The sequence below is a fragment of the Podarcis bocagei genome (assembly GCF_964188305.1).
Source record: "Podarcis bocagei genome assembly, chromosome: 2".
Classification (NCBI taxonomy): domain Eukaryota; kingdom Metazoa; phylum Chordata; class Lepidosauria; order Squamata; family Lacertidae; genus Podarcis; species Podarcis bocagei.
Window position 1 is genome coordinate 6121574 of NC_138126.1, and position 26216 is coordinate 6147789.

Here is a 26216-nt window from a genome sequence, read left to right on the forward strand (position 1 = left end):
GGATTAATTGTAGTTTCCGGGTCACCTTCAAAGGTAGCCCCACGCAGAGCGCATTGCAGTAGTCCAAGCGGGAGATAACTAGAGCACCAATTTTTATAAAAAGGGATCCAGGGGAGTTGCAATGCTTTCTAAGGCCAGTTGGTGGAAACCCCAGAAGAGTGTCCTGTGTGCCCCCCCCCCCACATTCAAAACCATAGCTGCTTCCTTCTATGTTGATCCATTTCAGCTAGCAGCCACTTCAGCTGTCCTCCCCCCTTGGCTTTTGCTAGGCTCTGCAGTTCAGCAGACACACAACCATTTCAGCTAGGTAGCTCTCTCCCCCATGGATTTGTCGGACCCTCTTTTCAAAGCTATCCAAACTGCTTCCTGTGGCAGAGAGTTCCACAGTTTAAGGTAAAAAAAGGTAAAAGGACCCCCGCTGTGCGGCATGAAGAAGTTTTAACTGTGTGCTGCGGAGTGAGGAGTGGGAGGGAAAGTGCATTTTTCTCCTCCAGGAATACCCCTCTAGAAATGCAAGTTATGGCTTTAACGCGTGGGGAATTGAGCTCTGCCTTTTTAAAGAATATATACAGAATATATATATATAACCTTGAGATGCTAAGCTATATATAAACACCCTCGCTTAGCATCTCAGGGTTAAAGGGAGAAAGGCGGGCTTCCTAGACAGGCAGCAGCCGGGGCGAGCGGGGTGGGGGGTGCGTACGCCTTGGAAAAAACACTTTCGCTTCCGGCCCGGCCCCCGCGTGGGAAAGGAGCGTCGGATTTTCCCACGCGTGGCTGCGCTAGCCCCGCCCCATTCCCCGAGAGCGCCCGGTGAGTGCAAAGGGCATTGGGGGGGCAGGGGAAGCCCCCCAGGACAAAGAAAGGGGGCTTGGGGAAAGGGGGGGAGCCGAGGAATGGAGGACAAAGGCTAGGGAAAGAAGGGGAATGATTTCCGGTATAAGGGCGGGGAGGGGGGGCGGCCGGAATTGGAAATTCCTACCGAGCACCCATATTTTTTGGGGGGGTCTTTCTTTGCTCCTCGCTGCAGAGCAAAGGAGCCCCCACTCCTCTTCCCCCCTCCCCCACTCAGGATATTCCTCCCACTCCAGACCAGAAGCAGGATTGCATTGCAAAGCTGCTTCTATACCGAGTCGGAGCCTAGCCCAATACTGTCTGCACAGGCCGGCAGCGGTCCTCCCCAGGTGGCAGTCAGGCGGGGGGGGGGTCTCTCTCCCTGGAGATGCCTGGGATTGACAGCGGGACTTCATGCAACTGCTCCGCCTTATATTGAATCAGGCAATTCGTCTGTCTAGTCCAGTGCTGCCCACACTGGCTGGCAGCGCCTCTCCAGGGTTTGCAGGCAGGGGGCCATCTCCAGGCCTGCCTGTTCCAGCTGTTGGCAATCGCAGGGGCTGTTTGGCATGTCTTCCCCCCTTGGCTTTTGGTAGGCTCTGCAGTTCAGCAGACACACGACTGGCAGGGATGAAAGAATACGGTCCTCTGGTGAGCAGAACCCTGCGCAGAAAGGTTGCGGCGTAATTGGGACGTTTCCGTTCAGAGAAAAAGGCAAGTAAGAGGCGGCAGGAAGCTAATGAAACCCCACAGGGCATGGAGAAAGCGGGGCAGAGGAAGACTTTTCCTCTGTCTCTCCTAATGCAAGAACTCGTGGAATGTTGGAAGATTCGGGAGAGAGAGAAAAAACACAAAAGTCCTTCTCGGCTTTAAAAAAGATGAGAAAAATTCAGAGGACGAGAGGGCAGTTAATGGCTAGTGGCCAGGATTACTGTTATCTTCCTTTATGGCCAGAGGCGGGGATGCTTCTGGGTACCAGTTGCCTGAAGCCACAGGAGTGGAGAGGGCTTTTATGCTTGGATCCTGTCCATGGTTCTCCCAAGGGCACCCACTGTGAGAACAGGCTGTTGGACTAAATGGGCCATTGACATCATCCTGCAAACTCTTGCTATGTCCTTCTACCAACCACCTTGATATATTTTTACGAAACTGCAGATTATAACTCTGTAAATGAATAGTAGATAGATAGATAGATAGATAGATAATTTATTACGGTTGGAGACCAGCTTATAAAACACACTTGGGGGTACAATCCCAGAAGGAAAACAAACATTTAAAACAATGTACAACAATACAGTGGTGCCTCGCAAGACGAAAAGAATCCATTCTGTGATTCTCTTCGTCTAGCGGTTTTTTTGTCTTGCGAAGCAAGCCCATTGACGGATTAGAGGATTAGCGCTTTTAGCGGCTTTTAGCGGCTTATCAGTTTATCGGATCAGCTGATAAGCAGCTTAGAAAAAGGGGGGGAAAGGGGAAAGAACCCGCAGGAACTCGCAAGACGTTTTCGTCTTGCGAAGCAAGCCCATAGGAGATTCGTTTTGCGAAGCACCTCCAAAACGGAAAACTCTTTCGTCTAGCGAGTTTTCCGTCTTGCGAGGCATTCGTCTTACGGGGCACCACTGTAAATCTAAAATTTAAAAATTTGATAAGCATATAGAAACTTAAAACTTTAAGATAAGCTAGGGCAGAGAGATGACTCAGGGAACCGAGTTTGGGGTTTTCTTAACTAACTAGTTTGGGTCGGAGGATGGTCTGTACCTACAGATCTGTACACAGAATCTGGCGACCATCCACGTCGTCTTATGATCTTTGCCTAACAGGAAAAGGTCAATTTTTTGCTTTTGCGGGAGGTCAGCGAGCCTCAAAAATAGTAGTTTCCTTTAAAAATATATATGCCCACCCTTCAATAATGTGCCTTTCCCACACCAGGTGTAAACGTTTTATTCAGATTCAACTAATGTTTACTTGGTGTAGACCCACTGAAATTAAGGGGTTGAAGTTGGTCATGATTAATCCATTCAGGGGATGCAAAAGTTAGTTGAATGCAAGCCAGATTATACCACTGCTTCTTTAGTAGTTTTTTTTTTTTAAAGTTTACATAAACTAGCCCAGGAAAATGGTGGAATGGCTGTATGAAAACATGGGCTTAATATTAAACAAATGTAAGGTTTAGATGCAACGCCAGGGAGCACTTTTTCAGAATGCAAAGACATGCAGGTGACAAATACTATTCCTGGCATCCCTTAAATGAAAAGAATGTTTTTAGCAGCACCCAAACTTCGGAACTACCTGCCTCTTGACACCAGGCAGGAGCCTTCACTGTACTTTTTTTGGCAGCTGCTGAAAATATTTTCGTTTAGGCGAGCCTTATCAGGCCCGCAGAGCGTGGATGTCTGTTTTTCAACCTGCTTCCAGCTTATCGTTGGTTTTAATCATTATTTCCTGAACGTTTTAGATAGCTGCCTTTAAAAACAGTTGTTTTATTCTTTTCGTAAGCTGCTAAATTGTTTCGCCGTGATTCCTGCAAAACGGGGTTGGACTGGGTAACCCATCATGTGTCTCTTCCAGCTCTGCAGTTCTGTGATACGAACACGTCTGCCTGCCTGTTCTGCGTCTGCTGAGAACTGCGTGCTTTTTTTCTTTCAGCTGCCTGTTTCCTTAAAGGAGGTGGCTGTTCAATTCACCAAGGAGGCGGAAAAGGAAGAAAGAGAGTGGACTCTGTTGAGTCCAGGCCAAAGAACTCTCTGTACAGGGGAGTCATGCTGAAGAATGATGGGGATGTGGAGTCTCTAGGTAAGAATCCCGTTTCCCCCTCTTCCAATAGATCAAAACAGCCTTCCTCCACGCGCGCTCTCTCTCTCTCTCTCTCTCTCTCTCTATATATATATATATATTATTAAATTTATATCCCACCCTGCTTCCCAAAAGCAGCCCAGGACAGCAAACAGTTCTGTAATTATACTTACTTACACACACACACACACACACACACACACACACACACATATATATATATACGAAATAAAAGCATATTTTAAACACCTGAAAGCTATTTAAAACTTCTGAAAGCTATTGAAAACAGATTAAAACATCTAAATACAACACAATGAAACATCTAATACAAATTTAGGAACAGATGCATCCGAATCACCTGTCTGGGTCTGCCAAAAAAAAAAGTTTTCAGCAGGTGTCTAGAAGAATACTGTAATGATTCCTGCTTAATAATCAAGGGGCAGGGAGCTCCAATGTACAGGAGCTGCTTCAATAGATTCCTTACAAACTTGCCAAATTCTGTTATTTTCCCTGTTTGCTTGTTTGTTTGTTTGTTTGTTTGTTTGTTTCTTATTTATTTATTTATTAACGATCTTCTTGATTTACAAAAGTGTGTGCAATGTCTCTCTCTCATATATTTTTTCCCCCATGTAACATTTTTACAAACATTTGTTGAGACATTGGGGAAACTCCCATCATTCCTGATTGCCAGCCAGGCTGTTTTGGGCCAGGCTGATGGGAACCGTAGTCCAAAACATCCAGACAGTACCCTGTCTATGATTCTATGATTCTACCCATGTTCGGGTACCCTGATTTAGAGAATTCCTGCTTTTATCTTGCATTTCTAGCAAACTACCACACACACTCCACCCGAGGAAATGTGCATTATTCTCTCACTCGTCTTTTAATGTCCCAAGCAACCCTGCTAGGTTAGGCTGAGGAGCAGTGACAGGGGAAAAAGTAAAGCATTTCTTCACACATTGCATGCTAGACTCCAGTCTGATACTGATGAACTGGAAGAATAAAGACATGATACCCTTTGATCAATGAATCGACAATGTGACAACATGTGCAACTTATGAACAGACTGTTTACAGACTTGGTTTGGATAAAGGGGACAACAGATAGAATGGGTTTATGCAGAATGTAAGGCTGTTAACATCTACATATGTATTAGGATGAAGGGACGCGGGTGGCGCTGTGGGTTAAACCTAGGACATGCCGATCAGAAGGTCGGCGGTTTGAATCCCTGCAACAGGTGCTTTATGTATTAGGATAATAATTCTATACCAGTCTATATAAGAATGTAGGGGAGTACAGTTGTGCCTCGGGTCCCGAACGCCTTGGGAGTCGAACGTTCCGGCTCCCAAACAATCGAAAACCGGAAGTGAGTGTTCCGGCTTTCAAACGTTCTTTTGGGAGCCAAACGTCCGACGGGGCTGCCGTGGATTCTGATTGGTTGCAGGAGCTTCCTGTAGCCAATCAGAAGCTGTGCTTTGGTTTCCGAACTTTTCAGAAGTCGAACGGTCTTCCGAAACGGATTCCGTTCAACTTCCAAGGTACGACTGTATTGCATTTTTGTATATATATTTTTCTTATACACATTTTTGTGTCCCCCCCCCCTTTTCCTCCTCTGTTGGTCTTTATAATTGATTCTTTCCCGATAAAGTATTAATATTAAATATCAATACTAGCCTCCAGAGAAGCAGTGCTTTTGAATCCCAGTTGCTCGAAGCTGCAGGAGAGGTGAATGCAGTTGTGCTCACATCTTGCTTCCCATTGGGGAATAATAATAAGAATAAGAATAATGAAGCACGTGAACGTAAGCAGGTACTCGCTTGGTGTTAAATAAGGACCAGGCAGACTCAGCAATGGAGAATAAGAAGGTGAAGTTTATTACCAGGCAATAAGGACCCAGTTTGGAATCTCTTCCAAAAGGAACTGGGACCCCGATTGACAGAAATCCAGAGGTCTTTATACCTGAGCAGATCACAGCAAATCATAGATCATGAGACAACCATGAGAGACTCACGATATTGTCAGCGAAAATTAGCCAATTAGCAAGCTCTTGGTCAAGCACCAGCTACCAGCTCCTGGTCAAGCACTGGTCAAGCACGGAGTTCCAGTTCTGCTTTCCATTGCTTGCAGTGACGCTCTGTCTAACCTCTCCCCTAGTTATGACAGGACAGGGAGTTTTGGAGATTTTGTGGTTTTGCTCTTCCTGTTCTGTGGATTTATTTAGCCATATCTGAGGGGATTTTGTACCAGAATCTCTGATTCACGTCTTCCCCTTGTCCAGGGTACACGGATGTTTGTAGGGGAAAGGTCGGCTCCTAACTTTGCTGTTCCAAGCAGTTTGCAGTTAGCTAAGGCAAAAGCTTTCCTTTGATTCAAAATGGATTTTTAAAATACTGTAAGCCCTGATTATGTGTGAGCATATATGAATATATTGATTACTGATAACTGATTATATGGATAGCATAGGGGTAGCCCTTCTTCTTTGCCTCAATAATAATAATAATAATTATTATTTATACCCTGCCCATCTGGCTGGGTTCCCCCGCCAATCTGGGCAGCTCCCAACAGAATATTAAAAACATGTGAGAACGGGATGCTGGACTACATGGGCCATTGGCCTGATCCAGCAGCCTATTCTCTTATTTCTCTGGGGGTGGGTGTTGGGCATCCCAGAGAATCTGCAAAAACAGCATGGTTTATTTTGTCTTTTAAAGAAGGACCTCTGATTCCACGGCCACACCTCATCTCCTGGTTGAAAGAAGTAGAGGAGCAATTTGTCCGGCACGGATCTGCAGGTAGGGTCTTTTGACTTGCTCTGGGACTCTGTTCGCATCTGGTTCCCTTGATGGAGAGGGGATGGAGAGGGGCCAAGCTCATTCTGGGGGTTCATTAGTCAAGGAACTGTAAATCACACTGCCGTTAGTCAGATCTGTGGTGCGGCCAGATTTGGAATACAGTGTGCAGTTCTGGCTGCCTAATAATAATAATAATAATAATAATAATAATAATAAGTCCTTCCAGTATAATGTCCTGCTTGGGGTTTGTGTATTTGTTTTATATGTGAAAGTACAGAGGCAGCTCGGGTAAAATGTTATATGACGAAAGGAGCAGGTGGCTGTGCGATTACAGTATTTTTCGCTCTATAGGACGCACCTTGTTTTAGAGGGGGAGAACAAGGGAAAAAAATCCCCCCCCCCCTCTGCCCAGCACCCCTTCAGCGAAGTGGCAGGAGGGCGCTGCGCAGAGAGAGGGAGAATTTTTTCCCTTGTTCTCCCCCTCTAAAACAAGGTGCCGTTCAAGGTGCGTTCAGTTGCCTTCAGGCAGCTACCTTGGAAGCCTGGAGAGCGAGAGGGGTTGGTGCGCACCGACCCCTCTCGCTCTCCAGGCTTCAGTGAAGGCAACCCGAAGCCTCCGGAGCGCACTCCGGAGGCTTTGTGTTCCTTTCAACCGAGCTTGTGGCGCTGGCAGTAGGGGGAAGCGCTGCTTTCCCCCACTGCCACCCCAAAGAGCAGGTCAGGGAGCAGCGGAAAGGCACGCAGTCTTCCCGCTGCTCTGCGAGCTTCTCGGGGCTGCCAGGGAAGCCCGTGTCCCGCCCCCCAGCCCCAAAGAGCAAAGAAGCTCCGGGCTGGAGAAGTTGTGCACGGCTAAAGAGGCTTCTGCCATAGCCGCGCGCAGCCTCTCCAGCTGGGAGAGGCTGAACAGGGCTATGGCTTCTTTAGCCCCGCTCCCGACTGGAGAGGTTGCGCTGGGCTATGGCAATACCCCCACCTCCCGCAAAAGCCCACAGGAGCTGCGCACCCTTTAAGGCGCGTGCGGCTCCTGTGGGCTTTTCTACGAGGAGGGAGAAGGGACTAACTGGCCACGACAGTCCCTTCTCCCTCCTGAGGAAAAGCCCGCAAGAGCAGCGCGGAGCTTGTGTGCAGCTTTTGGGGGCTTTTCCTGCCTGCCTCCCCCCTGCATTCGCTCCATAGGATGCACACATATTTCCCCTTCATTTTTGGAGGGGGGAAAGTGTGTCCTATAGAGCGAAAAATCCGGTATGTAGATCCCAAGTTGTTAGCAGTTCTTAATAAAAGTTAGCCCTTCCATTGAAACGCGGAAGAAAATGGATGTGCAACAACCATTGCTGGCATCCGATTGTCTCAAAAAACAATGGAGTGTGCCTCAGAGGTGGGGGGGGTGTTGAAGTCAAGTTAGCAGCACTGAAGTGACCTCCTGGGGCACAACAACAAGAACAACAACAACAACAATTGTTTATTGTTTACACCTTGCCCATCTGACTGGGTTTCCCCAGCCACTCTGGGCAGCTCCCAACAGAGTATTAATAATATTAATAAAACAATAAAACACCAAACATTAAAAACTTCCCTAAATAGGGCTGCCTCCAGGTGTCTTAGAAGATAGTCAGATAGTTGTTTACTTCCTTGACATCTGATAGAAAGCCGTTCCACAGGATGGGCACCGCTACCAAGAAGACCCTCTGTCTGGTTCCCCGTAACCTCACTTCTTGCAAGGAGGGAACCACCAGAAGGCCCTCAGAGCAGGACCTCAAAAGGGCACTGCAGAGTTCAGAAAGGTTTATTTATTTCATATTATTGAGAAAAGGGCAGCCAGAAAAGTTGCAGCATTTGGGACCTTTTAGCTCAGAGAAAGGGCAAGTAAGAGGTGATAGCTTTATTCAACTATCTCAAAGGCTGTCACATGGAAGATGGAGCAAGCTTGTTTTCTTCTGCCCCGGAGGGTAGGACTCGAACCCGTGGCTTGAAGTTACAAGAAAGGAGGTTCCGACTAAACACTAGGAAGACCTTTCTGACAGTAAGAGCTGTTCATTCGTGGAATGGTCTCCCTCCGGAAGTTGTGGCCTCTCCTTCATTGGAGATTTTAAAGCGGCGGTTGGATGGCCATCTGTCATGGATGCTTTAGCAGAGATTGCAGCATTGGAGCGGGTTTGTCGCGGTCCGGTTCGCAGGCAATCAAAGTCCCAGCAGGGGACATCAGGACCGGGGGCAAGATGGCGGGGTGGGAGCAGGAACAAGAGTCCAGAAGCCAGGGGTTCGAGGGTCAGGAAGCAGGGAGTCCCGAAGTCGAGGGTCCAAGGGTTGAGAAGCAAGGAGTCAAGAAGCCAAGGTTCAAGGATCAGGAAGCAAGAAGCCAAACACAGCAAGGCAGGAAGCGTGTCGCTGGGGCAAAGAGCCGAAGGGAAATGCTGACCTTATATCCCTTCCCAGCTCTTGCCACCAGGTGCTGTGAGTTACCACTCGGCCTCACCTGTGCGGCCGCGCCTTGCCTCTTCAGAACAAACTTAGGAAGGCCCCAGTCCTGCAAAGTCCTACTGGTCACAGGGCCTGGCTCCTGCACGCACACCTGACAGGGTTGGGCTAGATGACCCTCAGGGTCCCTTCCAATTCTGCTATTCTAAGATTATAAGTTAAGGGACGCGGGTGGCGCTGTGGGTTAAACCACAGAGCCTAGGACTTGCCAATCGGAAGGTCGGCGGTTCGAATCCCCACGACAGGGTGAGCTCCCGTTGCTCGGTCCCTGCTCCTGCCAACCTAGCAGTTCGAAAGCACGTCAAAGTGCAAGTAGATAAATAGGTACCGCTCCGGCAGGAAGGTAAACAACATTTCCGTGCGCTGCTCTGGTTCACCAGAAGCGGCTTAGTCATGCTGGCCACATGACCCGGAAGCAGTACGCCGGCTCCCTCGACCAATAAAGCGAGATGAGCACTGCAACCCAAGAGTCGGTCACGACTGGACCTAATGGTCAGGGTCTCCTTTACCTTTTAAGATTATAAGATGAAACATGGCATGGAGAGAGTAGGGGCAGAACCCGGCTTGCCAATTTCCCACAGGCGTCTGGTGGGGCACCGTGAAAACAGGGTGTCTAATTTTCATTCATGTATAAATGTTGTAAACCAGTCCAATATTTTTGAAATGAATAGCGTCATACAGTGGTACCTTGGCTTAAGAACTTAATTCATTCCGGAGGTCTGTTCTTAACCTGAAACTGTTCTTAACCTGAGGCACTACTTTAGCTAATGGGGCCCCCCGCTGCCACCACGCGATTTCTGTTCTCATCCTGAAGCAAAGTTCTTAACCCGAGGTACTATTTCTGGGTTAGCGGAGTCTGTAACCTGAAGCGTCTGTAACCCGAAGTACCACTGTATAAATATTTATCTCAGCAAATATATAAATCAGACCAAATTCTGCATCCTCTCCTCAGGGGAGTCGCGCCTTAAATTGTGTCCTGCAGCAAATAGGGCTTCTCAGGCAAGCGACGCTGAAAATATCTCCGCTGGTGTGCTTTTCTTCTTGTCACCCTGACAGGCAGGGGACAAACGTCACTGACGCGTTCCGGATCCTTTCCTCCTTGTGGCGAAGTGGAAAGAGCTGCTTTGCACCCAGCGCAGGTAGGGGAGGGATCCACGTTGAGTGGAGGTGGTCGTCCCGTGAGGGTTGCTCCTCCCACTTGCCTCAGAGGCGGGGCTATGCAAATAGGTTCCTTCCCTCCTTCAGTGGGAGGAGTCTCCCCCAGTTGAGTCCTGCCTGCTTCAAGGCAATGGGGCTTCCTACAGCGCTCAGAATTTCAGGGTTTTACGACTTGGCATGTTGAGTTTGAGATGTGTGCAGAGATGTGAGACTCGAGAGTATAACTGCAGCCCCCTGCATTGCGCCGCAAGTCACCTGGTGGGCGCCAAGAGTCAAAATGGCACCCCATGCGACGCATGAGTAAAATTGCTTTAGAAAAAAACCTTGCAAAGAAACCCAACAACTTGCGACTAGACATTCCGTAACCCAGGTTTAAGGCTCCATTTGGCGAACAGCTTACATATCTGAGTTTCTAACATTGGGCTTATGGATGCACGGTGATGTGGGGTAAATAGGGAATCAGTGAAATTCACCTCTTCTCTTCCATGAGTGGGAACCTGGAATGGCCATTCCATGAGCAGAACTACACTCCAGAACCAACCCACAATTAGGACCGAGACACATGAAGTTGAAATTAAATTCCTAGTTTGCCACTTAGATGCCACCTAGATGTCAAAGGGTATGAGAGCATTATCTGGGCTAGATGATTAGGTTGATGCCACTTACATTAGCTATCCAGTTTCCTAAAACGTCACGCATCCTCCAAGTATTGCCCTTTTGTGTTCCAACTACATTTTGCCCCACTTTTTATAAGAGCATTCCAAACTCACATTATGCCAGCTGGAGATAAAGTGAATTATTTTCTCTGTTATTCACCAGAATATATATCCCTCTTGCGGGATCCTTCTGCAACAGAAGGATGCAAGATCATTGGCCCATTTTGCCCAGCATACTGTTCTCACGGTGGGAAACCAGGAAGAGAATCTGAGCGCAACTCCTCACTGTGTGGAGTGCTTTGTTTTGCTTCTGTTGGGAACTCTCACAGGGCACATGGTTCAAACTGTGGAATTTGCTCCCAGTCAGGGACTGGGCTGAGGAGGAGGAGGAGTGGTCTCCATCCTGACCCTTCCAGGGAGGAGGAAGAGGAAGACCGGTTAGATTTACAACAGGGGTTTGAGGGAGGTCACAGATGAGGGGGAAAGTTGGGAAATGATGGGAGAGGCAGAGCAGGAGCAGTCTGATCAGTTGCCACTAGAAAGCATTCCAGACCCACCATCTCCCAGAACCCGGCGAGCCTTAAAGGTAGGAGAGCAAAGAGCTCAAAGACAGAATGCACTTAGCGGCACCTGTAGAGGAGGTGATGATGATGAGTGAGGAAGTGGGAGAGACGGGCGGTGGCGAATCACTCAGGACAACGCCATTATCCAGGAGGCTGGGTTCTATGGCTTTGCAATAAAAAAGGACCATAAGAACCGCCTCTCCTGGTATGCCTCGCGGAGGACCTTAAGGTCCACAAATGACAACATTTTGGAGGTCCCAAGTCACAAGGTGGTAAGATTCGTCTCAACTAGGGCCAGGGCCTTTTCAGTACTGGCCCCGACTTGGTGGAAACGCTCTGTCACAAGAGACTAGGGCCCTGCGGCATTTGACATCTTTCCGCAGGGCCTGCAAGACAGAGCTGTTATGCCTGGCCTTTGGTTTGGACTCAGTCTGACCCTTGTGTTTCCCTCCCCTTATGGTTTTGATCTGTGGGCTACTTTTAAAATGAGGCTGCATTTTAAATTGCATTTTAACCTGTATTTTAAAATTGGTGGGTGGTTTTTTCCTATTACGTTTTTACTATAATTTTACTGGTGTTAGCTGCCCTGAGCCCGGCTCTGGCCAGGGAGGGTGGGGTATAAATTAATAATAATAATAATAATAATAATAATAATATAATAATAATAATAATAATAATAATAATAATAATAATAATAATAATAGTCTTTATGCTTCCCTGGGCAACCAGCCTGGAGCCGATGACAGCATGCAGACAGTCTCACAGGAGGCAGTGATGGCTGCCAAACTTTAAAAGAGGATTAGACAGAATCATGGAGCAACAGAGACCGCAATGCTTCTGAATACCAGTTGCTGGAAACCGAAGAAAGGGAGAGAGCTGCTGTGTCTTGTCCTCCTTGCAGGTTTCCCACAGGCATTTGGCGGCCACTGTGAGAATAGGACGCTGGACCAGGTGGACCGGTGACCTTATCTGACTGGGACGACTCGTTCAAATGGGTGGCATATAACTAAATTATTATTAGGACCCTCGTACCTACGGGACCGCCTCTCCCGGTATGCCCCGAGGAGGACCTTAAGGTCCATATATAGCAACACCCTAGAGGTCCCGGGCCCTAAGGAAGTCAGATTAGCCTCAACCAGAGCCAGGGCCTTTTCAGCACTGGCTCCGACCTGGTGGAACGTTCTGCCTCATGAGACCAGGACCCTGCAGGATCTGATTTCTTTCCGCAGGGCCTGTAAGACAGAGTTGCTCCGCCTGGCCTTTCACTTGGAATCAGCTTGATTCCCTCCCCCTCTTTCTTTTTTGCTTTCTCCTTCTGTGTTGGAACTCCTATTTGGGGACTTCCCTGGCTTTTTTCTGGCCCACGTAGGACCAGTCTGGATACCTGGCCTTGGTGAAGACTTGACATTTTCATCCCCAAAAAAGATTTTGATTGAGTTTCCACTGAAATAAGGCTGCATTTCAATGTTTTAATGTTGTATTTTAATCTTGTTTTTTTAAGCTGTATTTCAATCAATTGTTTTTATATTTGGTGTTAGCCGCCCTGAGCCTGGTCTTGGCTGGGGAGGGCGGGGTATAAATAAAATTATTATTATTATTATTATTATTATTATTATTATTATTATTATTATTATTATCCATCAAGCTGTTCTTTTGTTTTGTTTTGCTTTTCTGCTATTGCTTTGGTGAATTGTTGTTGTTGTTGTTGTTGTTCTGCCCATCTGACCGGGTTGCCCCAGCCACTCTGGGCAACTTCCAGCGCTATATAGAAATGCCATAAAACACCAGACGTTAAAAACATAGAAAAAGCAAAAAACAACCTGGGCTAATGGTATATATTGCAGTACAGTGGTGCCTCACAAGACGAAAAGAATCCGTTCTGTGATTCTCTTCGTCTAGCGGTTTTTTCATCTTGCGAAGCAAGCCCATTGACGGATTAGCGGATTAGCGCTTTTAGCGGCTTTTGGCGGCTTTTGGCGGCTTTTAGCGGCTTATCTGCTGATCGGATCAGCTGATAAGCGGCTTAGCGGCTTAGAAAAAGGGGGGGGACAAAAACCAGCAGGAACTCGCAAGACATTGTCGTCTTGCGAAGCAAGCCCATAGGAGATTCGTTTTTGCGAAGCACCTCCAAAACGGAAAACTCTTTCGTCTAGCGAGTTTTCCGTCTTGCGAGGCATTCGTCTTGCGGGGCACCACTGTAATTCTTTCTTCTTCTTTTAGGGTCTGGTGTCCTTTGAGGAGGTGGCTGTGTTTTTCACGGAGGAGGAGTGGGCGCTGCTGGATCCAGGCCAAAGAGCTCTGTACAAGGAAGTCATGCTGGAGAACTACCAGAACGTGGCCTCTCTGGGTAAGGACCCCATTTCCCCTTTTTGAATAGTCCTCCTGTGATTCTTATAACTTACTGGCTAAGAAGTTTCCAGGGAGGAAGGATGCAGCCACTGGTCCATTCTGACTAAGCTTCGGCCTCGGGTCTTGCTTGTGGGCTTCCTGGTGAGGCATCCCGTTGGCCCCAGGGAGAACAGGATACTGGACTAGACATATCTATAGCCTGGTCCAGCTTCATTCCTGAGGTGATTCCTTCTGGCCTGGCCAATAAGTCAATGGCTTTTTAAAGTTGTGATGAGGAGTCAGTTCAGAAACCAGATGATGCTTCTGTTAAAGGTTTCAGAACTCACAGGGTTAAAGAGTTCTGAGTGACGTCTCTTTCCTGAGGCGTGGTCACAAACACTTACGGGAGTGGTTTGACTCTGAGTGTTTCAGTCTGTCGCTATGCGAGAGGAAGAATGGGCGAGGTTTCGCCAGGTCTGATTTATGCTGTTATTCTACATGATTAAAGGCTAGGAAGATAAGGAACGCATTGTGTTTGTTCTGAATTATTACCCACACACTGCAATTGCTTTCTAACCACTGTGATTGCTCTGCTACCGGCCAAGGAGAGGCAGAAGGACTTTTGGATCGGCACGGACAGTTTGCAAGCTGCGCAACGGAAGAGTGCTGGACTCCATGTTTGGTCCCTCTTGGCACTCTTGGCCGGGCACAGCTTCCTGGGTCTCCTTTTTGTGGGATGTATCATGGCTGAAGCAGTCAAACACAACATTTCCTGTTGCCTAGAGTGGACACACAGGGGAATGTTGCTCCGGACAGGGAGGACTTCCTGTCATACCTGCTCTGGAGCATCCTCCCCCTGTGTGTGAACAGGTAGATGGGCGTGGCCCTACCAGACTCTATAAAAGGGCCAGCTATCTTTGGCTCTTTTGCCATCTTCCTCTTTGCTGGGTCTTAGCCAGCAGCACATGGATGGAAGCCACACGGTAGAAAGTCTGAGGCCTAGCTCGGAGACTTCTTTTCTCTACAAATGTAACTGTAACCACAAGATAAAGCCTGTCTTCCGAATACTACTGTGAACTGAATGTACCGTATTTTTCGTCCTATAGGGCGCACCGGCCCATAGGACGCACCTCATTTTTTTTGGGGGGGGGAATGAATTTTTAAAAATTATTTCCCCCCCAGCCCTGGCTGCCGCCCCAAGCCTTGCGCTCACCTGCCCGAAGCACGGGGCACCCTCCGGAGGGCTCCCTGTGCTTCGGGCGACAGGCTGCCGCCCCAAGCCTCGCGCACCCGGCGGGAACTCCTGCCGGGCGCGCAAGGCTTGCGGACACTCGCGGGGGCTGCAGGCTGCTGCCCGGAAGCCTTGTGAGCCCGCGGGAACTCCCACCAGGCTTGCAAGGCTTGCGGATAGCTTCCTGAAGCCTGGAGAGCGAGAGGGGTCGGTGTGCACGGACCCCTCTCGCTCTCCAGGCTTCAGCGAAAGCCTGCATTCGCCCCATAGGACGCACACACATTTCCCCTTCATTTTTGGAAGGGAAAAAGTGCGTCCTATGGGGCGAAAAATACGGTAAGTACGGTCGTACCTTGGAAGTCGAACGGAATCCATTCCGGAAGTCCTTCGACTCCCAAAACGTCCAGAAACCAAAGCACGGCTTCGGATTGGCTACAGGAAGCTCCTGCAGCCAATCGGAAGCAGCGGAAGCCCTGTCGGACATCCGGCTTCCTAAAGAACATTAGAAAAGTGGAACAGTCACTTCCAGGTTTCGATCGTTTGGGAGCTAAAATGTTTGAGAACTAGGCTGTTTGACTTCCAACTTACGACTGTAAACTTTACTCTTACTTTTAAACAAGACTGCCATGTTGTTGTTATTTTAAGAGGGAAATAAAAAGGGGAAACTTGCCAGGAACAATCCAGACTGGATTGCTTAACTTAAATGATTCTAACGAATCCATCAGCTTGCTTCCAGCAATCTGCAAGGAAATGTGCTCTGCTGCTTGCTCACTAGTGTGAGTGAGGATGGATTATATTAATAATAATAGTAATAATAATATTAATTTTTTTATTTATACCCCGCCCTTTCTGGTTCAAAAACTGGGCTCAGGGTGGCTAACAACAAATTTAAAACACTTCATTATAAAAGCAGCATAAAATACAGTATAAACACATGAATAACAATAAAATCAAAAATCAATTTAGGGGAAATAAGCATTAGATAATCCTCAGAGCTAGCTGGCTGAATTGGTCCTACTTGGGCCAGCGAGGAGGCCAGGGGAGAATTAGCTGTGGGGTCTCAGAGTGGGTGATCTTTATAAAAGGGGAGGGGGAGGGAAGGGAAGGGAAATAAAAGATCAGGCTGAATTCAAATTAAAGGCCAGGCGGAATAGTTCTCTCTTACAGGCCAGACGGAAGGAGGTTAAATCCTGAAGGGCCCTAGTCTCATGGGACAGAGCATTCCATCAGGTCGGAGCCATCACTGAAAAGGCCCTGACCCTGGTGGAGGATAGTCTGACTTTCTTAGGGATTTATTTAATCAATAAATCCTCTCCTACCTTCCTCAACATTCCCATACTTTGGAGGTGGTGGGCTGGTCCAAACAGGAAGTCTGCTCTTCTCTCTGCTAAGGGGAAGGAGAACTGTGCGGGGAACAGAGCTGACTTGTCTTCCTGGGTTCCTGCCTCACACTGCCAGACGGAGAGCTTGAACTCCCAGCTCAGTTTAATGCCTAAATCAGGGCAGAACGAAAGCAAGGCACGAGGAATAGATACACGGCAAAGCGCAAGCTAAGGTGCCGACCCAACAAGCAACGTTCCCACCTCACCTTCCCTTTGCTATTTATTTGCTTTTTATTGTTTCTGAATAATTTGGCAGCCACAAGTACCATAAGTAAGAACTTAACATTTCTTCATTGTCCCTCAAAGAAGGGCCTCTGGTGCCCAAATCTGATCTCGTCTCCTTGCTTGAAGAAAAAGAAGACCTGTGTGGCCAGGAGACCTTGACAGGTAGGTCTGTAGATATTTTTGAGTCTGTACATCGGCCAGAAATGATGGGATGCCCTCATATAGATATAGGCCTGGGGAAATCCATCTGATAACTGAGGGGTTTCAGAGCAAAGCCTGCCTTTTCAAGCCATGGTTTCTAAAAGCCTTGAGTTTTATAGGTGCAACATTTGAAAGCCGTTTTTTTGGCGTTGCTTTTAGCAGGGTCTGCAAGAGGCGGGAACAGCCAGCATCTTGTGCTTCATATTCTGTATATTTTAATTTTATACAGTGGAATCTCAGTTGTCGATCCAGAAGACTGTTCAGCTTTCGAAACGTTTGACAACCGAGGCACAATTGCCAGTTGGCAATTGCAATGGAGAAAATGGAGAAACGCACCTCGGAAGCCATTCAACTTCTGAGGTGCGTTCGGAAACAGAAGCATTCACTTCCGGGTTGTCGGCATTCAAAAGCCAAAAAGTTCAACTTCCGAAGCGTTCGACGGTCGAGATTCCACTGTACTGTAAATAAAGTCAGAGAGCACACACACAAATATATTTATACACTTAATTATCTAGTGTAAACCGATTTGAGATCTTTCAGATAGCAAGCGATCTACACATGGAATAGATAAATATGTGAGTTGAACATTCCCCCAGCCTTTGTGGTCATATCACAGCCCCCATCATCTCCCATTGGCCTGGGAGATAATAAAGGACAGACAAAAGAGCCAATCAGCTGTGCTGGGGGCTGGAGCAAGGCCAGGGGAAAGACCCATTGGTTGGCATTACAAATATTAGCACTTCCTTTGGCTTCCATTTATTGTCAGGCGCAGTTCTCCTAGCAAGCAACAGTCCTGGCTGAACCGTTTTCCCAATTAATTTTCTACGAACTTCAAATCAACCAGCAGGATTGGCGCCCCCAGCAAAACTTGGAAAGCATGTCCAGTCGGAGCCATTTTTATTGTTAGTCTTTACATTATGGAATTGTCCGCCCTTCATTTTGTTTCCTCCTTTGCACTCATGTCCAGTTTCTCTCTTTGTCTTTCAGCTGGGGATGTTTGGGAGACGGACAGTGAAAGCAAAGCTCCTCCGGCATCCAAGGAAGGCAAGAATGGCCCAGAGACCGATGTTGGGCCTCAAGGGGCAGCGAAGGAGCAGGAAGGAAATAAAACCAAAGAGAAGAAGACGAAACCTGCTGCTCTCTTGGATAGCGACTGCTATGAAGTTCCGGTCCACCCCAAAACTCGTAGGAGGCAGAGGAAGAAAGAGTGCCCCGCCTGTGGGAAAAGATTTGCTCGTAATTCAACGCTCAACGGCTACACAAAAAGCCGAATAGGAGAGATACCATGTCTGGAGTGTGGGAGCAGGCTCAGGTCAGGTTTTCCTTCTAGCGATGCTCAAGTGATTTGTTTCCAGTGGTTATTTTATGTAGATTTGTGGATCAAGCTTTATCTTCTCTCAGGTGGAGCTGCTGAAGGTAACGGTGGTTTCTATGCAGTTTATAATACAGTCATACCTCATGTTACTTTTGCTTCATGTTACGTTTTTTCAGGTTGCGTCCTGCAGTGACCTGGAAGTACTGGAAAGGGTTACTTCCGGGTTTTGCCGCTCGCTCGTGCGCAGAAGCGCTAAATCGAGCTTCATGCATGCGCCAAATTGCGGTGCGCACCTGCGCCGGTACGGCGCTTCAGGTTGCAGGCTTTTCATGTTGCAAATGGGCATCCAGAACGGATCCGTTCACAACCAGAGGTACCACTGTATAAGTCAATCTGTGGTTGGGTTTTTTAATACAACCTCCCCTCCCCCACCTTAAAACACACACATCATATTGGGAGTAGAGGCAAAAGCATGTATCATACGGATAAATATGCACAAGGCTGTGGGTCATGCACATCTTCCATAATATATGCATTATTATTACTACTACTACTACTACTACAATTAATGTATTCATGGCCTTCTGAACTGTCTCTTAGCAATGTACCCTACTCTCCAACATTTCTCTAATGAAAATAGAGATGTCCTATTCCATCATCATCATAATTTTATTATTTATACCCCACCCATGTTACTGGGTTGCCCCAGTCACTTTGGGCGGCTTCCAACAAATTAAGACGCAGTAAGACATCATCATCAGCAACAACAACAACGCTCATCTGACTGGGTTTCCCCAGCAACACTGGGCAGCTCCCAACAGAATATTGAAAACATGATAAAACATCAAACATTAAAAGCTTCCCTAAACAGGGCTGCCTTCAGATGTCTTCTAAAAGTCAGATAGTTGTTTATTTCCTTGACATCTGATGGGAGGGCATTCCACAGGGCATGTGCCATTACCAAGAAGGCCCTCTGCCTGGTTCCATGTAACCTCACATCTCGCAGTGAGGGAACCGCCAGAAGGCCCTCAGAGGAGGACCTCAATGTCTGGGCTGAATGGTGGAGGGGGAGATGCTTCTTCAAACATTAAAAACTTCGCTATACAGGGAAACAATGTTTTGCAAACAATATATAGCAATAACAGAACAGAACATAAACCATATAGAATAGTTAACACATCATCAGTAAAAAAATTACAGTCTATAAAACACTACAGTCATACGTCGGGTTACAGATGCTTCGGGTTGCACAATTTCGGGTTGCGCACCGCGCCGAACCTGGAAGTACCGGAAGTGCTGAATCGCGACCCGCACGTGCGCAGATGTGCCGTGGCAGGTTGCGAACGCTGCGGGTTGCGAACATGCTTCCCGCACAGATCACGTTCGCAACCCAAGCATCTACTGTATTAGCAAAACAATTTAAAAAACCAGCAAAGCAGCACAATTACAACAAAATTTATATCATGGGATTCACAAAGCACTACAGCATTCATAAGCTGTAAAACAATCTTAACAATTATAACAAAAGAGTGACCAAAAAATAAACTGAGCACTGTTGAATTCATACACGAATGCTTTTCAGCCCTTGTGACTCTGCCATGTTGTTTAGTCGTTTAGTCGTGTCCGACTCTTCGTGACCCCATGGACCAGAGCACGCCAGGCGCTCATGTCTTCCACTGCCTCCCGCAGTTTAGTCAAACTCATGTTTGTAGCTTCGAGAACACTGTCCCACCATCTCGTCCTCTGTCGCCCCCTTCTCCTTGTGCCCTCCATCTTTCCCAACATTAGGGTCTTTTCCAGGGAGTCTTCTCTTCTCATGAGGTGGCCAAAGTATTGGAGCCTCAGCTTCAGGATCTGTCCTTCCAGTGAGCACTCAGGGCTGATTTCCTTCAGAATGGAGAGGTTTGATCTTCTTGCAGTCCATGGGACTCTCAAGAGTCTCCTCCAGCACCATAATTCAAAAGCATCCATTCTTTGGCGATCAGCCTTCTTGATGGTCCAGCTCTCACTTCCATACATCACGACTGGGAAAACCATAGCTTTAACTATACGGACCTTTGTTGGCAAGGTTGTCTTCGCTACCTGCACAAAGGTGAACTGAGCAGGTGCCACAAACTAGCTAGTCTTGCAAGGGGGTTTATCGCGTTTGTTTATTGCATAACAACCACAGTTTCTCACTCTTGCCCATTGCCATAGGTGGACGAGAGAGGAGACCCAGAAAATGCTCTGCATAATAGCGCACAGCCCCGGCATTAAGGTGTTCATGAGCAGCAGTTCGGCTACCAACGAAAGATACTGGAGAGCCTTGCAGATTGATATGCTTGCCGAAGGATACGTCCGATCCACCTGCCAGCTGCGTGCCAAATGGAAGCGCCTGAAGATCGACTTCTTCAACCAGGGCTTAAAGGCGGCCGACGGGGATGTCAGGGTGAGACACCCCCCTCCCTTCTATAAAGAAGTGACTTCCATCTGGCTTGCAGCTGGAAAGCCCCCATTCGGGGAACGAAAAAAGCCTGGTAAGTTTTTAAAGGGGGGGAACCTGATTTGCAGGGTTCCACCCATTTTTGCCAATTATTTTGTATTAATTTTCCATATATTTAACAAATTAATTCAGATTTAACACAAATTTAAAAGTTGACTATCCACCCCCCTTTCAAGATGTTTCTTTTCTGCCCCCCCCTTTGCTGCTCATAATGAAGTACCATATTTTTTGCTCTATAAGACTCACTTTTTCCCTCCTAAAAAGTAAGGGGAAATGCACGTGCGTCTTATGGAGCAAATGCAGGCTGCGCAGCTATCCCAGAAGCCAGAACAGCAAGAGGGATTGCTGCTTTCACTGCGCAGCGATCCCTCTTGCTGTTCTGGCTTCCGAGATTCAGAATATTTTTTCCCTTGTTTTCCTCCTCCAAAAACTAGGTGCGTCTTGTGGTCTGGTGCGTCTTATAGAGCGAACAATACGGTACTTTTTACTTCTAATACTTTCCCCTGCGTTCTATTTCCATTGACTGTGCTTGTTCGATTCCTGCTTAGACTTTTATCTATCTTCCCAGTTAATCAAGTAATCTTCTTTTATCCATCCATATAAATCATTAATCTTAGTTTTAAATCATATTTCCTCCAATGCAACATTCACCACGTCTTTATGCGTTCGCAACATTATAATTAATCATTCTAATTACAGTGGAACCTCGGTTGTTGAACGTAATCCGTTCCGGAAGACCGTTCGACTTCCGAAACCTTCGACAACCAAGGTGTTATGCAGTCCTCTAACCCAAACAAACCTTGATCTCATCCGTATTCCTCATCCCAGTATCTTACCTTTCTGTTCTCTGCTGGAATCTGTAAACGGTTGATTTGGCTTGTTCACTGATTTGACGTTCCACTCATTCTGGATTCTCTCTCAATTTCAGTGGTGGATGTGTGGGAGACGGACAATGAAAGCAATTCCACAAATGGGGAGCCACCGTTCAGAAGGCCCTGTCACTGGGCAGCGCCAGCCGGGCAGCAGACAGAAGCAGCCCCACCAGCAAGACCTCCCTTACCAACTGTAGGCTCTGAGATCAGTGATACCCAGAGAGTCGCTCCTTTGGGTACTTGGGTCCCAAAATACTTACTTGTTTTATTTAAGAATCTACAGGCCGAATAAAATGCCGAAACGGCAAAACTGACAGGAAAGCTCAGGAACAAAATCTTCAATAAAGAAAGGGGGAAATTTATGATTTATTTAGGGGGCCACTGTAAGCAGATGAAAACATTAGCAGGGTTTTGATAACACTTGTATTGTAGCAAATATCATGGACAATATGGAGAAGTATTATGAAATAATATGCAGTAGAAAAGGTTGACAGGGTGTTTAACTAGAAAACCCTCAGGGTCCTTTCCATCTCCACAATTCTATGGTTCTACATTGAAATTGAAATACTTTATTGTCACTTGTACAACATGTATACAGTGAGATTACACAAGCACCCCCCACTCAGCTCTCTTAGTCTTAATTCTCCTCGTTTACTGACACACCCACCAAACCCGAAAGTCAGTTGCCCTGTTGTTATCTTTTCATTCAGCAGCCTAACAGCCCATGGATAGAAGCTGTTCTTTACCCTGTTGGTGCGACTAATCATGCTTCTATATCTTCTGCCTGAAGGCAAGAGATCAAGAAAGTGCGGGCCAGGGTGTGAATCATCCCTGAGAATTTTCCTCACTGTCCTGAGGCAACGTTCTTCCGCTATTTCATCCAGTGGATTCACGGGACAGCCCATAATGTCTTGTGCTGTATTCACCACCCTCCGTAGGCACTTCCTATCAGTTGATGTCAAACCAGGGTACCACACCATGATGCAGTATGAAGGGACACTTTCTGTTGTTGTCCGGTAGAAGGAGATCATCAGATGTTGCTTGACATTGTTCTTTCACAATATTCTGAGGAGATGGAGTCTCTGTTGTTATCTCTATGATAATCATAAGAGTAATCTATCATTGAAATTCTACTCAATGATGATCCAAAGCAGATTCCAATGTATAGTTAGCAGAGTAAAAACTTGCAGGATTCCAAAAAATTATATTTCATCCAGCAGAGCTTTACTGCTACTGAAGGCAAACAAGGATAATGGTCACAAATCCAATACATTCAGGATTGGCGCTGTACATAAGAAATCCAGTTGCAGCAGAATTAACTTAAACTTACAATAACTTCTTATAAAACTAAACCTTAACACTAAGCATACTTAGCGTTCCACACCAGAAGGAAAAGAGAGAGAACGAGAAAATGTACAACCCAGGTTCTTTCTGGCCTTATCATTATAGCCAGCATGACCTTTTCTGAAAGAAATAACAGACCCAGTTTAAGCCAGCTTCTCTGAAGGAATAACCCAAACATCATGAAGTTTCTTTCACACAGAGAATCTTCCAGAACCTCCTTGTATGAATTAGAATAGAAAAGATCTCTACACATCAGATCACTACTTTCTGCACCAAGAAATACAAACTGACATAATCTTCACATTTTCTCTTTGATTTTTCAGGAGGGGATGTCTGGGAGACAGACAACGAAACCAAAGCACACCCAGTGTTTGGGGAAGGCAATAAGTGTCCCGACACAGAGGACGACGCGTGGAATCAGGATGGATTGAAGAAGCAGGAGGGAAGTAAAAACAGTGAGAGGAGTCATGAGCCCCTTTCGTGCCCAGACGGCAACTTATGTGAAATTGCGGCGCAGTTACGAGCCCAAAGCAACCTTCGGAGAGATGGAAGGAAAGAGTGCCCTGCCTGTGGGAAAAGGTTTGCTTGTAAATCAGCACGTTGATACCCATAGGGAAAACCTTTGACAGGGAGCCAACAAAGAGAACAGGCCATTTGCAGATTAGAGAACAAACAACACAGAGAGACTTCTGAAGGTTGTTTCTGTCTAAATCAGCAGTTCCTCAACCTGTGGGGCCCCAGATGTTGTTGGACTACAACTCCCATCATCCCTGAGCTCTGGCCTTGCTAGCGAGGGGTGATGGGAGTTGTAGACCAACAACATCTGGGGACCCACAGGTTGAGAATTGGCTTGTAACTCCCCCTTCTCTCGCCCTCTGTGTCAGTCCCCTCCTTCTGTCTATGGCGAGCTCCAAGGGACCCTCTCAGTTAGGGTTGCCATATGTCCTCTTTTTCCAGGACATGTCCTCTTTTCCAGATCTGGTTGCCATTTTCCCTCTTTTTCCAGGATTAAAATTTCTTTCGGGGCAGATTTTTAAAAATTTGGCAAAATGTCCAGGGGGGGAAGGGGAGTTGTTTGGTTTTTTTGTAACTCAAGAAAAATTGTCTAGTGCGCCAGGCTCAGATCTAAGGCACCTGGCTAAGCTAATCTGCTGCAGAGAATCACAACAGAGCAACACCTTAAACTAACTATATCCTGTATAAAGCCCTTCTTTTGTGGCTGAACTGAAAGGATGCTGGCTCAGCTACAAGATCTTTGAGAAGGAGTCTGGGAGGGCAGGAGTTCACATCTCCCTGCCCTTAAGGAGAGTCCATAAAGGTAAAGGGACCCCTGACCATTAGGTCCAGTCGTGGCCAACTCTGGGGTTGCGACGCTCATCTCGCTTTATTGGCCGAGGGAGCCAGCATACAGCTTCCGGGTCATGTGGCCAGCATGACTAAGCCGCTTCTGGCGAACCAGAGCAGCGCACGAAACGCCGTTTACCTTCCTGCCAGAGTGGTACCTATTTATCTACTTGCACTTGGACATGCTTTCGAACTGCTAGGTTGGCAGGAGCAGGGACCGAGCAACGGGAGCTCACCCCATCGTGGAGATTCGAACCACCGACCTTCTGATCGGCAAGCCCTAGGCTCTGTGGTTTAACCCACAGCGCCACCCGCGAGAGTCCATATGTACATCTTAAATGGCTTAATAAATTGTTCTGTGCACAATTGGCTTCCTGCAGCCAATCAGAAGCCGCACTTTGGTTTTCGAACGTTTTGGAAGTCAAACACACTTCCGGAACAGATTCTGTTCGACTTCCAATGTACAACTGTATATATTATGTGGTTTTATATTTTGAATTTGTTCTCTGAACTGCCCTGAGACCTCCGGGTTTTGGGCGGTATATAAATTCAGTTAACAACAACAACATCCAACTGGACTCCTCAAACCAGCTAGTTGGTTTTTTTAAAAAAAAATATTTATTAGATTTTCCAATTTTTTACAAACAAAAAGAAAAAAGCAAACATAAAAACATTAAAAACACATAAATTTCACAACTTATTTTCTCATAACATTTCCCGGACCTCCTCATACCTCCCCTTCTTGTATATCCAGTTCAAGTTATTTATACAGCAAATCCTTATCTCAAAGCATTACAGCTTAAAAAGAAAAAAGAAACACCTTATTTTCTCTCCAACATCTTAGATTATTATAACTTTAAATTCTTGCTTACAAAAAGAAAACCATTTTATCATAATTACAGCTTGAAACCACTTAATTTCAATCCAACATCATTCAACATTCCTTAATTTTACAATATTTTTGTAAATAGTCCTTAAATTTTTTCCAGTCTTCTTCTGCCGACTCTTCTCCCTGGTCACGGATTCTGCTAGTCATTTCTGCCAGTCCCATACAGTCAATCCAGCTAGTTTTGTTAGGGAGAGAGAGAGAGCTTTTCCTGCTGCCTCGCTGTATACAATGCCTCACTCTTGCACGTTGCCGTAGGTGGACCAGAGATGAAACCCAAAAGATGCTCTCTATAATAGCTCAGAGCGCCGGCACCAAGGTGTTTATGAGCAGTAGCACGGCTACCAACGAGAAGTACTGGAAGTCCTTGCAGGACAGCATGCATGCCCTGGGATACTCGAGATCCACCTGCCAGCTCCGTGCAAAGTGGAAGCGCCTGAAGATCGACTTTTTCAATCGGGGAATCAAGGCAGCGTGTGGACACATTCGAGTCAAACATCCTCCTGCCTTCTACAAGGAATTAACTGCGATCTGGATCGCGGCAGGGAAGCCGCCTTTCGGGGAACGCAGAAAGCCTGGTAGGTTTTTTTAAGGAAAATCCTTACTATTTGCAGGATATTCTGTTTCTGGGTGTCATTTCCCCCCCCCCATATTTCTCTCTTTTTTATTATATTTTTATTGATTTTTACATATAATTTCCAATAATATAACATATTTTCTTATCTTATACAGTGTTTTGGACTTCCATCAACCACATCTGAAGATTTTTCAATCTTTATCACTTAATCTACATTCCATTAATTTCCTTATTACTTTTAATAATCCTTAACTAATAATTCTCTTCATAATCTTCTCTGCAATATTTCGCATAGTCCTACTTACAGGGCTTCTTGCAGTCCTACTAGCGTAATCTGTTTATCACAATTGCTTTTCAAATAGTTGAAGTATTTATTCCAGTCCTCTGAGAATCTCTGGTCCAGCAGGTTTCGAATCCTTCCTGTCATCTTGTCTAATTCTGCATAGTCCATTAATTTCGTCTGCCATTCTTCTTTCGTCGGTAGTTCTTCCTGTTTCCATTTCTGTGCCAATAGTACTCTTGCTGCTGCCATTGTTGCATATAAAAACAATTTACTATCCTGTCTGTTAATATCCTCCCCTACAATGCCAAGTAAAAATGCTTCTGGTTTTTTTATAAATGTGTATTTCAACATCTTTTTCATCTCATTATATATCATTTCCCGGAGGCTTTTCACTTTCTTACATTCCCACCACATGTGATAAAATGATCCTTCTTTTTCTTTACATTTCCAACATTTATTACTTGTTTTCTACATT

At 46.4% G+C, this 26216-nt stretch overlaps 1 protein-coding gene across 7 annotated transcripts in view; it reads left to right on the plus strand.

The window, feature by feature from the left end:
* Window positions 1-691: 691 nt before the first annotated feature.
* Window positions 692-26216, plus strand: part of LOC308580368 (uncharacterized protein) — a 40204-nt gene continuing 14679 nt past the window's right edge. The window contains exons 1-12 of one of the 7 annotated variants that reach the window (XM_081181819.1): window positions 721-813; window positions 1431-1548; window positions 3481-3627; window positions 6339-6419; window positions 9951-10033; window positions 13492-13618; window positions 16519-16599; window positions 17626-17950; window positions 20150-20469; window positions 21364-21543; window positions 22975-23230; window positions 25140-25459. In XM_081181819.1, coding sequence (XP_081037945.1) covers window positions 3594-3627; window positions 6339-6419; window positions 9951-10033; window positions 13492-13618; window positions 16519-16599; window positions 17626-17950; window positions 20150-20469; window positions 21364-21543; window positions 22975-23230; window positions 25140-25459 — 1807 coding nt within the window. In that variant the 5' untranslated portion in view covers window positions 721-813; window positions 1431-1548; window positions 3481-3593. Of the gene's footprint in view, window positions 814-981; window positions 1549-3480; window positions 3628-6338; window positions 6420-9950; window positions 10034-13491; window positions 13619-16518; window positions 16600-17625; window positions 17951-20149; window positions 20470-21363; window positions 21544-22974; window positions 23231-25139; window positions 25460-26216 lie in introns of those variants that run through there. The other 6 variants (XM_081181820.1, XM_081181823.1, XM_081181822.1 and 3 more) reach the window with 6 other exon arrangements.